The 12,565-nt window shown below is 39.4% G+C and overlaps 1 protein-coding gene and 1 pseudogene across 1 annotated transcript in view; both read left to right on the forward strand.

Moving 5' to 3' along the window:
- Positions 1 to 267: 267 nt before the first annotated feature.
- Positions 268 to 812, forward strand: LOC138037446 (uncharacterized; annotated as a pseudogene).
- Positions 813 to 6,534: 5,722 nt separating this feature from the next.
- The window catches only part of LOC138025374 (synergin gamma-like), a 26,985-nt gene continuing 20,954 nt past the window's right edge, over positions 6,535 to 12,565 (forward strand). The window contains exons 1-4 of the mRNA XM_068872595.1: positions 6,535 to 6,665; positions 7,756 to 7,856; positions 9,719 to 10,193; positions 11,149 to 11,370. Of these exons, the coding sequence (XP_068728696.1) occupies positions 6,620 to 6,665; positions 7,756 to 7,856; positions 9,719 to 10,193; positions 11,149 to 11,370 (844 nt within the window). The 5' untranslated portion in view covers positions 6,535 to 6,619. The remainder of the gene's footprint in view (positions 6,666 to 7,755; positions 7,857 to 9,718; positions 10,194 to 11,148; positions 11,371 to 12,565) is intronic.

Consider the following 12,565-nt stretch of genomic DNA (forward strand, 5'->3'; position numbering starts at 1 on the left):
TACTTGGGGCTAATCGAGTTTGAGACCACTGTCACCTCAGTAGTAAATTCAGAGAGGCGGCCCACAACGCATGCAACTTAAATTTTCAACTCACGGGTCAAATTCCAGTCATCTTTCAATATCTCCGAGGCTACGACTCCCATCCTATTATGGAAGGTGTGGGAAAAGTAAAGAACAACTCCACCAACTGTATTCCCAACAATATGGAAAAGTACATACATTGCCTTCTCGATCGGCCACTTGGATTTTCTGGACTCACTTCAATTTATGAATGCGTCTTTAGAAAAGCTTGTATCGAATCTGGCAGAGGAGGGAGATGACAAATTCCACGTTCTCAAGTGCTACACCGAGAAAAGCAAAGTATCCCTTTTGTCGCGAAAAGGCGTCTCCCCGTACGATTATATGGATGATATGAGCAAGTTTCAAGAGCCACAGCTCCCTCCCAAAGAAGCTTTGTTTAGTCAGCTTACCGAAGAACATATTAGTCATGAAGATTATCAACAAGCACAAACAGTATTTACAAGCTTTCAATTGCGAACTCTTGGCAAGTATCATGATCTCTACACGTCTTTGAGTACTTTCGAAGCATCCGTTTGAACTACTATGGATTAGACCCCGCTCATTAATACACCTCACCTGGTCTGGATTGGTCCGCCTGTCCCAAGATGACGGATGTAGAACTAGAATTATTAACCAACTTGTTCGTCGAAGAGGGTATTCGTGGTGGTATTTCCACGATCAGCAACCGTTACGGCAAGGCAAACAACCCATACGTGTCTGGTTATGACTCGACTTAGGACACTAATCAGTGACTAATTACATCATGTACTTAGACGCAACAATTTGTATGGATGTGCCCCGAGTCAACCTCTCCCAACCCATGACTTTTTCTGGTTGAACCGAGCATGAAATCGAAGAGCTGAATGTCATGTCCATACCCGACGATTGTGAAGATGGGTACATTCTGGAAGTAGATGTCGAATACCCAACAGAACCCCACGATCTCCACTCAGATTATCCCCTAGCGCTAGAGAAGATGAAAGTGACCCCAAACATGCTTGCCCCCTATTGCCAACAGCTGGTTGAAGAACTGGACCTGGGCTGCGCGTCCGTACCTTAACTAATTCCAAATCTCCGCGACAAAACACTTTACATTCTCAATTACCATAACCTATACCCAGACCTGGGTTTGAAGTTGACAAAGATCCATCGGGTACTTGGTGCTTTGTATAGAGTAGATGGTAAAAGAGTTACATCGACTTCAACACTGAGAAGCGAAAGCAAGCCCGCAATGATCTTCAAAAAGATTTCTTCAAACTCAGGACCAATGCCGTCTTTGGCAAAACGATGGAAATCCTGCCAAAGCGTGTGGATGTCATGCTGGTGACTAACCCAAGCAAACTGACCGCATCACCCGCCTTTGATGCATTCCGCATCTTTTCTTAAAATCTAGCAGCCATTTGTATCATAGTGAGGAAGACCAAGTTGTACCTGAATCGCCCGATTTATGTCGGCTTTACGATTCTTGATCTGATGTACGATTTCCACTACAATTACATGGCCTCAAAGTACGGAGCCCAGGCTAAATTGCTGTTTACAGACACCGATAGCTTGTACTATGATGTCAAGACAGATGACCTCTATCACGATTTTTTACAAGACCTAGACTACTTTGACTCGTCGAAATACCAAAGAGACAATTAATTTTCGGTACAGAACAAAAAGCTGCTGGCGAAGATGAAAGACGAGACCCATGGCATACCCATCGAGGAATTTGTTGGCCTTCGACCTAAAATGTACTCTATCCTATTCACAGAAGATAGCAAACCAGTGAAAAAGAAAACAGCGAAAGGAGTCTCAAAGAATGTGACCAACAGAAAAATCCGACATCAAGATTACAAGACTTGCCTCATTGAGAAACGAGTTCAAAAGCACAAATGAATCCACTTCGAAGTGAAAACCATCAAATCTATTCACTGGCCTTAACCAAAACAAGTCATTCTCCCTACGATGACAAACGCTTCATTTTAGCAGATGGGTGTACTACACTCGCCTATGTTCATTACTCGATTGATGTATGTTAAGAGCCGATAGCAATGTAAATGAGTTTCCCACGGGTGTTTGTTTTCGAATTTATAACTTTAACGGATGTTTTGAATAAAGTCAAGTTAGAAATGCAAAGCATTGTGTTATTGTTTTTACAATTCCTTGGGCTTAGAGTTTGCTCTTCAGAGTTGCTCTCTCATTTTGTTCTTCTCATTTGGTGACTCAAAAAGAGTAACTGCTGGTCCTGTTGACGCGCGTGATGCTCATTTAGAGCAAACTCACATGAGTAAAGCAACCTTTTCAAAAGTTTATTGAATTCAATCTAATTTCAAACCCTTTATGACCATTCTACCGTGAAACGAATTCAGATGTCTTCAACCAAATCGGGGTATTAGTTAGTTTGGACTAAGTCAAATGATTCATGATTTACAGAACATTAAAGGCATACCAACACACATTTCAAACGTTTTACTGAATTAACAGAGAATGCTTATTGCTTGCCTTCACCGATTAAACACGCAAATCAATAAGTTTAGCATTCAAAAATGGCGCCCCAGATGTTTGCATATCTAGCACGTTTCCTGGTCCTACAATGGTTCTAAAACATCACTATTGTTGGTTTTCACTCACGTGATCAACAGCCATGTTTTTCAACGAAAACAAAAGAAAACGTTTGCATAATAATAGAGTTAAATTCCCGGAGGATTTGGTGGGGGCTCCAACATGGCCGCCGTTTCTTTGTTTAGGGGCTCCAACATGGCGGCCATGACGTCATGTGAAAACCGAGAATTGAGTCAATAGTAGCAAACCACGGGCAGACCACCCTCTGTTGGTGTTGTTGTTATCGATCTGTAGAAGGATAAATACATTACGGTGGTTGCGACTTGTTTGGCGATTAAGTTTGAAAGCCGCGAAAAATAATTCAATGAAAGATCGATTGGGTCCTGCATGTGTTATGTTGTTTTGGTCGTTTCGAGGTGTTTGAGGCGTCACTTTACGAGATCTGTTCGCGACCGACGGTTAGACAGTCAAGAAAATTGACAAGGTAGGCAGCACCCAGCCACCGGCTGGTGACCTCGTCTTGTTCAAGTTGGAACTGACGCCAAACCAGTGAAATTCTCACCTTAAAAAACCAGCATCCAATCGATCAAGGATTTCCTCATAACTTCGCCGAATTTGGGAGCTTCATCTTTCGAAAATTCACGGAGAAAGGCGATCCTGAAATCCATAATAAAGCTTTCTCAACATGATCGGTGCAAGAAACCAGACCAAAGGAATTCGAAGCATTTTAATCTATTCGAATCTACCAATCAGTGCAGCGCTATCGTTGGGAACTGCCAGCGTCGCGTTGCACAAATCGAGGTAACAGCAGCTGTAAACAGATCCTGAACATCATTCCTGTTCAAATCCTTCTCGGCGGCCATAATTTGATCAGACATTAACCGGATTTTACCAATTCTGTAACCAATCGGAGCGAGGCTCCAAGAGCTCTATTTTTGCTCGAGCAATCAGACAAAAAAGCCAAATTTTGGCTTTTTCACATGCGATACGCATAGGAAATGTATCATGCCCTACTTCCCAAAGATGATAAGAAGGGAGGGAGGTCATGATCGCAGGCTACAATCTTGGACACAATAAAATGGAACAGCAAACCCCCACCCCCTCCCCCCCCCCCGCCCCTTCCAAATCAAGGATGAAGCCGCGCAAAAGCCAAAACGCGCCATTTTCCCATCCTTGATTAGGGGGGTACAAATTTCCCATCTATTTTATCCACGATTGTACAGGTAGGTTAGGGGAGGTTAGGGTCCTGTGGTGTCTACAATCCAAGTCAAAAAGATCGTGACACGAAAGCATGTTTGAAGCCCCCTCCCCCATGACATTGTTGATGGCGTAAAAACTGTCGGGCTCCTGGAAAAGCGCCATTCTCTTTGCAACATTGAATAGGGGGAAGGTGTAATCTGCTACGCAGCGTGAAGTGTCCCCTTGATTTTTGTCTAAGATTGTGTGTAGCTGCGTGTCACGCGAGCTGTAGTTAGTAATTGAATGAAAAGGTCATGGGAGTTATTTATGTGAAGTGTCTGTACAAGTGGGGTGTATGCATATTATAGAAATGATTGAATTTTGCTAGATATATTTAACGAGTATGAACAGGCTAGTAGTTCAAATAAATGAACGACTTGAGGGAAATAATTTCTCGTCAAGAAGGTCTCACTTTTAATTAGGTTAAGAGAGTTTATTTACAGTTGTCAATTCTTGTACACGTTGTTGTTAATTGTGTGCGAAGTGGAGACTTCCTAACTCGTTCTTTGATGAACACTAAAAGATCATTTCTGTTCAGACAGTTGAAAATGTAACGGTGTTGTGATACTTCTTGAGTCGAAATGGGTACATTTTGGGCACTGAGATATAATCTATGGAGGGCAGCGGTGTTCTTCGTAGAAGGCAATTGAGAAGTGTGTACCTCGTGACGTTTCGCGGAATTTATACTCGGGCCTTCTTAAAAAAGGGCAGATTTTAGTAAACAGTGAAGGCACTATGAAATGAAGTTTGCTTCCGAAACTCACAACTACGGTAAACAAGTGCCAAGTAGACGAACGATTAACAACATATAGGAAGAAGGAACGATTAACCATTTGATAGACGAACGATTAACCATTTCATAGCGCCAGTACTGAAGAGCAGGAGGTTTAGAGTGATCGGTTTACTTGTGATGCTATTTTACATGATAGGTAAAATCGTTTATTCAGTTGAAAACTGTACAACCCTGAAAACTCTTCGTGTTGCAAACAGCCAAAGTGGTTAACCGTCATTATAAATAATCCGCACTTCATAGCTGATTAATTATGCTAAAGCACGGTTAACCAATTGCAAGACTCACCATTTCACTGAAACGGGAGAAATACGCACAAAAGTGCAGTGAACTGAAACTTTGTGTTGACAATTTTTGTTCAATGGCATAAACGACAGTACAACAATTCCGCTTGTCGGGAAATTAGGAATGCAAATGGTTAATCGTAGGTGGTTAACCGTATTCGGATTTATGATAAGTCGCCTGTTTGGTCCCACTGTTACGGCGCGTACACTAAAGAACACAGGACAAAGAATATGGATGTTTGAGTTGCTTATGATTATAACCGTTGTTGTAAACAGACTATGGCTTTGTAACAAAACATATATTGTAGCTTAGCGGGTGAATTTCCATTGAAGTGACTAGTACAAATTACAGTACAGAGAACTCTGTTCAGTCACCATAGTTTATCCCAATGTACTCTGTTATATGCCCTGATATTGCAGTGATACGGCTTGTCTCTCTAGAAACTTTGAAATAATTAAAAGATAGTTGTTGGTTCTACAGAAATCGTTTGTTAATATCGTATACGACGGCCACGACTCGTAATGACAGCATCTAATCGCTTGTCTGTAGAAGCGATCAATTCATCTATTGTGCCAACAGGAATAGCTTTGATTGTCGTAATAACTCTCTTCTTAAAGTCGCCGAATGACTCTTTTGTTATTCTCTTCACTTTGGCCTCTTCTTTTAATTTCTTACTCGTGATATAAAATACATTCTCAATGCAGTGCATATCAGGAGAACGCACTGGCACGTTAATAACTCTACAGTGCACTCGAGACATGGCTCTCTTCGCTACAGCCGAATTCTGCGATGGGTCTCCATCTTGGATAAAAATGCGTCCACCTCTTTTGGCAGCCTCTTCAAACATAAGACGTTGTGCAGTAAAATTGCCATCTTCATCACGCAATTTGTCCAAGGATCTCAGAAGTAAACGCCCCTGTCTACCTGTCAGTTTTCTCGGACGTCCGCGTTGTAAAGTTGAAGTCTTGCTTTTACAGCGGTTCAGGATTCTTTCTCGCGCTGTCGCTGGATTATTCTCCAAACAACTCCACGTGAAACATTACAATGTAGTGCCGTTTTTCGAATTGACATTCCCTTAACTTGGCTCAAATAATACATACGAGCACGTGTGTTATTATCAATCCACCGCCGAGAAACCATTTTCATCGCCTTTCAGCTAAGTCCTGTATCGTGCAGTTGCAATCTCTCCCTAAATACATCTGCAACTACACAGAAAACATGTTCCAGAACATATTCGGCAACAATTAGACACATATTCCTCATCCAAAGCATAGGAGCACTCACCCAAATGACGCGAGGACAAACGTGGCACGCTCAAACCGCAACGAGATCTGTGTAGAACTTTCTACAGTTCTGTAATCAACACAATCCCGGTCAAAAAGATCGTGACACCAAAGCATGTTTGAAGCCCCCTCCCCCATGACAATGTTGATGGCGTAAAAACTGTCGGACTCCTGGAAAAACGCCGTTCTCTTTGCAACATTGAATAGGGGGAAGGGGTAATCTGCTACGCAGCGTGAAGTGTCCCCTTGATTTTTGTCTAAGATTGTAGCCTCCTTTTGAGGGAGAATGGGACCGACACAAGAAAAGGCTGGATTTCATGTCGCTTATACACCGTAGTAAACCAATTTCTATTTGAGTTTGGTTTTGTTCCCTCTAACTGCGTTATTCGAGTTTTATTTTTAAAAAGATGAAAAAATGGCATTCAATAATCCAAGGCAGGTATTTCCAACTCAAAATCAAGGTAAGCACATGATAAGCACGTTTCGACAGAAGTAGCGTTGTAAGGCTTAAAGCAAAATGGAAGGTTAAGCTTAACAAATATAATTAAGCCTTTTTTGTTCTGACTCGGTGTATGCCTTTTGAAGAGTTAAGTAAGTTGTGCTATGGACCTAAAGAGAATAGGGTATATTATAGTTTTTGACGGCTAATTCAGGTTGTATGCAGCAATGGCTTTACATCTGTTTCTCTCTCTCTATATCTCTCTCTCTCCCCAAGATTGGTATCAGAGATCGAAAATGTTAAAAAACGTTAGGCCTCGTCTTTTTGTTAACCACTGATTGTCGTAGAAAATAATATTGCATTTTGGTCTTTTTTTATGTTTCCTCGAAAAGAACCCATTTTACTCTGAGAAGATTAAGTACACAATTTTAAAAAGGAAATTTCTCCCTCAAGGGCCACAGTTAGTAGTTTGAATGTTTCTTTCTTGAAAGTTGTTACATACAGTATAGCCTCCTAAAGATTTACAGTAATAGTAAATTGATACACAATTTATTATTACCGGTAAATTTCTAATTACATTCAATTTTAACAACAAAGGGGCAAGAAAGTTCCATCCTTGCTTCATATAGCTTCTGATCTGACACGTACAGACATAGCAGATAACTAACACTAACATTTGCACCACATATTTTTCAAGATGCGTACATTGCGTTAATTGTCAGCTGACAAAGTCTTGCACACCCACAGACAAAACACGCTGTTCATCGGAAAATGTCTTCTCGTTGTACATAATTATTTATGTAATGATTTCTCGAGATATGTATCGTATCGTGGCACCTGTATCGAGATGTGTATCATACTGTGAGACAATGTATCGTTGCAGCCCTAATTTTGAAAAAAAAGCGGCCTGATGTTTTCCAAGTTTATGGCAAATCACCTGGATGAAGGTCGTGTTTGCTCAGAATCATCTTGTTTATGAGGTAACAATAATTTGATCAGGAAAGGAATTCCACGTTACCATTTTCAACTTTTAAACTCATGACAAACTAAACATTTTCCCCGAACACCCTAAGATAATGTGACATAGCCCCTTTAATAATATATTTTATCAGCTAACTTCAGTGTAATGCAAGCATCGGGACAGGCACCGATGGCGGGGTTTCAGCCAAATCTCCCTCATGGTCCCCAAGGATTTCCACCTCAGCAGAATCAGGTAAGATTCAAAGGCTACCATTAAAGTTAATTAAAACAATTATTCGCCGAAGGCCAAGTGATTATCGGTGAATATTCACCGATAATCACTGAGCCTGAGGCGAATAAATTATTGTTTTAGCATAAATACACAGGTGATTATTTCAAAAAAGAGAAAAAAAAACATTTCAACGCGAAATCATCTTCACTTCCAGTGGCAGAACGACTACTGGCAGCCATTTTGTCTGTCGAGGTGATTATCAGCTGATAATCCGAGATAGCGAGCCAATGAGAGCGCGCGATTTTGTATAATCACCTGTGTATTTATACTAAAAACAATTATTCCATGAGCGTGCATTGTATATGAGATGGTAAATAGCCAATGAGGTGCGTGGCGCCAAGATGGCTATAACCAGTCTCGTATCCAACAAGCGGAAAAAATTATTGTTTTATTAAATAATTCCTTAAACTCCAAAAGTTTGGAAGTACGAAATACAAGCAAAAACATTTTTAAAATTGATGAAGATGCAATGTTGTGTAATACCTTGTGGTCAGACATACGCAGACTCAGCACAAAAACATTTCTTGCATTTTTGCGTACTTCTATTAAACGTCGGAATTGATCCAAACTTTCCACAACAAGGTTTTTTTTTTACTTTATTCAGAGAGAAACTTCGCTTTCTAGAGAAACAAATTTAGCGTAGCAACGCTTAGCACAAACTAAGGTACATGTATATGAACTGATAACTGAGATTGAGTGAACCAATCAGAGCATGAGCAATGCATTAACTGAGGTTGAAAATTTAATAATGTGTCGTCAATGATGATTACGCACTTTTCTGTTACTGGGGCACCAATATTAGGAAGTTTAAGAAATGACTGGCTACGGCAACAACAACGCCAGAAAAGGAGAATATCATTGGTTAAAAGAGGGGAAAAATCGTGATGCAGGGGCGACACGCATTTTATTGCGGTACTCTGCATAACAATGTGAAAGCACCAAATTTGAGGTTTCCACAACAACAAGAGTGTACATGTTGTACATGTACAAATTTATGCAAATCTTGATAGACGACTGCTCTCACCACTGCCTCATCCCAGCTGCTCCCCAATATGACTTTTTGGGATGTTACAAATTATTTCTGCAAAAGCCAATGATAGACAAAGTGCTCTACACAAGCTTGTATAAAAGATTGGTTTGTACATGTAGGTTTTGTCTTATTACACCATTCCTGTGTCATATGCATTAACTGTCTTTCAGGTCTTTGGTAGATTTTAAGGTGCTATTGCTCACATTCAAAACTGTTTGTAGACTTGTGTCTTTGTAAAAATTGGATTGTTAAGTCTTTCTCAAATTAGAATAAAGTGGTTGAGTCAAGCAGTATCGTAGTTTTTACGCCTTAAGTGTATGAGCTTTTACTATAAGCATGCAATATAATTGCCTTTAGCAAGGGAGGTTCTCACAGTGATTAATGTAAATAGTGTTTAGATCAACCTTGAGGCACATCTTGTTAAATCTCTGTTTGTTAGGTTTTTTATTCTAGGCTTTGCATATGTTATGGTTCAATTGTATGTTTAATTCAAAATTTGTCAGACTTTTTCAATTTTGATTTTTCCTTTGTTTCATATTATGATAATGAATATTAGAGAAAGAAAAATTAAAATACGTTATTGTACTGGTAAGAAAAAAATTGAACCACAGCATGATCTATATCAGCATTTTAAAGTCACATTAATTTAAGGTTGTTTCAAAGAAGGTTTTATTTTAAATTATCACTGACAAAGATTTTGTAATGTACATGTACATCTGGTCATTCACATAAGATGCTCATAGTAATTAAATGATTTTTAATTGTTATTATTAACATTATAATTCTTTCTCAGGCCTTTCCTAGTTACAGATCCCCCATGGGTCCTCAAATGGGACAACCAAGGGTGAATCAGATGGACCCACAATTGGGATCTCAGATACAACAAATGGGGCCTCAGATGCGGCCTCAGGTGCAGATGGTCCCTCGAGCTAACTTGCAAATGGGACTGCAAATTGGTGCACTTCCTCCCAATGTTCAGCTGGGACATCAATTTCCAAAACAACAACAAAAGATAATGGAGCAACAAAGAAAACGTTTTGAGGAGCAGTTAAAGAAAGAGGAAGAGCTAATGAAGAAAAAACAACTTGAAGCTGAGAAGAGGAAGCTGCAACAGTCTTTCATCGACAGGAAACCAACAAATGCCAATGCACTTAATAGCTTGTTTGGCAAAAGCAGTAAGGGCGGAGGATCTCCCATGTCTAATTTGCTTGGATCGCTTGGCAGTGACTCCAGTGTGAAGCCTGCTACGAGTATACCATCCAATGTTTGTGAGTGTTACCCAGTGGCTTGTTACATTTAGGCCAGTGAAGATTGTAAACACGAATAAATAATAGTTATTGTTATCATAATTTAAATTTTGTAATCTTTCTGATTCCAAAGGAAAAGATGTAGTGAGGTACAAGGTAATTTGTGGAAAAACTGATCACTAGCAATCACATGAACAGTTTTACAGTTGTTCCAGTACCTAATGGGTTGATAACCTATCTAGATGTACCATTTCATTTTGTCTTTTAAACAGGTTGAAAAAAATGAAAGTAATTTTGACTGGTTTGTTTGTGAACTGGCCCTCTTTATCTCCCCACCCATTTGTAACCTTTCGGAGCAGAAAGCCCAAGGTTCAGGTGTTTTTGTACAGTAGTAAAGGTTCATTTGCATTTGGTATACAATGTTTGGTTCCAGACAAAGTTGAAGATTTTAAAACTACTTTTATTGTTAAAACAAGAGTTATTAAATAGAGGTCTTCCTGGAAGCTAACCATTCGGTCGTCATTGCTCAGACTTACTGTTACAGGAAATAATTTTTTAGTACTTTCTCAACATAAGCATTTATTTAATTTTCAGACCAACCATTGAATAATGAAATAATTATTTTATTGTTCAATGGTTGGCCTGAAAATGAATGCTTACAGTATGTTGTGAAAGTAATAAAAAAATTATTTCCTTTTGCATTGAATGAAACAACTTCTTTTCTGGAACCAAAGAATTTATAAAAAAAACAACCACAGAAGAAAATGGTAGCTCAGATGTAGGTCAATGCTTGGAACCACAAACACAGCTTATGTTGTGGAAGTGATGTATTATTTAGCAGGACAATACGGCTTTCTTCTGGAGCGATTGCTCTCTGTTATTTGTATCCCTATTCTGAGTCACAGTGTGTATCCCTTCATTTATTGAGACCCATATGTAGCTCTACAGACCTCCAACTTTTTTGCCTTTTGAAAAGTTTCAAGACCAGGAGGCAGTACAGCTCATCATTCAAGCATTACGGCTGGCCAGTGGGGGACAGGATATATGACGACTCAAGGAAGCCAAGCAGCTTCATCATTGAAACAATTACATTGCCATGAGGAGGACTTTAGTGAGTTTACACAGGGCCCTAGTGTTGCAGATCAGGGAAATTTTGGTCACTTTCAAGGATCTCAACCGTCACTTTCTCAGTTTGGAGGTTTGTATCAATAATATTTGCGTTCGACATTAGGAAAGCGCAATTTATAATGTTGGGTGTCGTGTGCATAGGGTGAGCTCAAATAGCAAGTTTTTGTCATTCATCTGCTCTTTCAGTGCCATCTCAAATTATGTCATACGTGCATGTGCATCGCAGTTTTGATACGTTATATGCGCAACTGATGATCATGCACCTCGTGATTGTTCGTACAGAGTCAATTTGCACTAATGCCGATCTTTAGCGAGAGATATTTCTTAGTAAAAGTCTCTCAGACAACTTTAACAAATTCCAGATTTTCACAAATCTTAGTTTTTGTGACATAATCACCTCTACTCCAAACCTCCCTTTGTTAGCCACCTTCCACTAGCTTCATACCCCCAGTACTTTTGATAGATGTTCAAGATTTATGTAAATACATCATCGTTATGGCATCTTGGCTTGTGTTGTTTTGGCAATGAATGCACTCCATAATCAATGATTACTCCTAGTTTTTTGTCACCTAAAGCAATGAATGGTCAGAATGCCATTAAATTGGAGAAAAATGGAGTCTATGAAAGGCAATCACGCTGTACATTGTATACTGTATGTTATAATTTAAAAATTTTCTTGGTTTGAATTTTTTTCAAACCAGTTTAAATTTTGTAAACTTTTTTTTTTCATCAACTTTTTAAAAATTAAAGGGATGTTTCCTTCTTTGGGGGTGTAGTTAAAAAAAACAGGGGCTTGGTTTTTTAGGGGATGAAAAAAGAACAAGACAAAAGAAGGCATCTTTTCTTTGCTTCTTTCTTTCTACTTCTCCTATCCCTCCCTGATCTTGACTAGTGCTTCTATCCTACCTCACCCTTCCTTCACTTACCGGTATCTATTTCCCCTTACACACCAGGTTTTGAAATAACATTATTTATCATCGTGCAGAGGAAACATATCCATATCACAAATCACATATCCAAATTTTGCACCATCCGAGTCTCACATTTGGTTGGCTATCTTTGAATTTTTTTAATCATTGTGCAATCAAAATGCTCGGTTTGTTTAACCTCTCTTAGCACCAAATTAATGCTTTTCTTCACTGTGCTATCTAAAAACTGCATTTCTCTCTAAATTTTTCCATTTATATTTTTAGGGCCTTAATAGTACAACTCATGAACCACCTGAGTTGGATAGCTGCAAGCCGAGCTGTGTGACCTTCTTGTCA

The sequence above is a fragment of the Montipora capricornis genome, chromosome 2, assembly GCF_036669925.1.
Source record: "Montipora capricornis isolate CH-2021 chromosome 2, ASM3666992v2, whole genome shotgun sequence".
NCBI classification, from domain to species: domain Eukaryota; kingdom Metazoa; phylum Cnidaria; class Anthozoa; order Scleractinia; family Acroporidae; genus Montipora; species Montipora capricornis.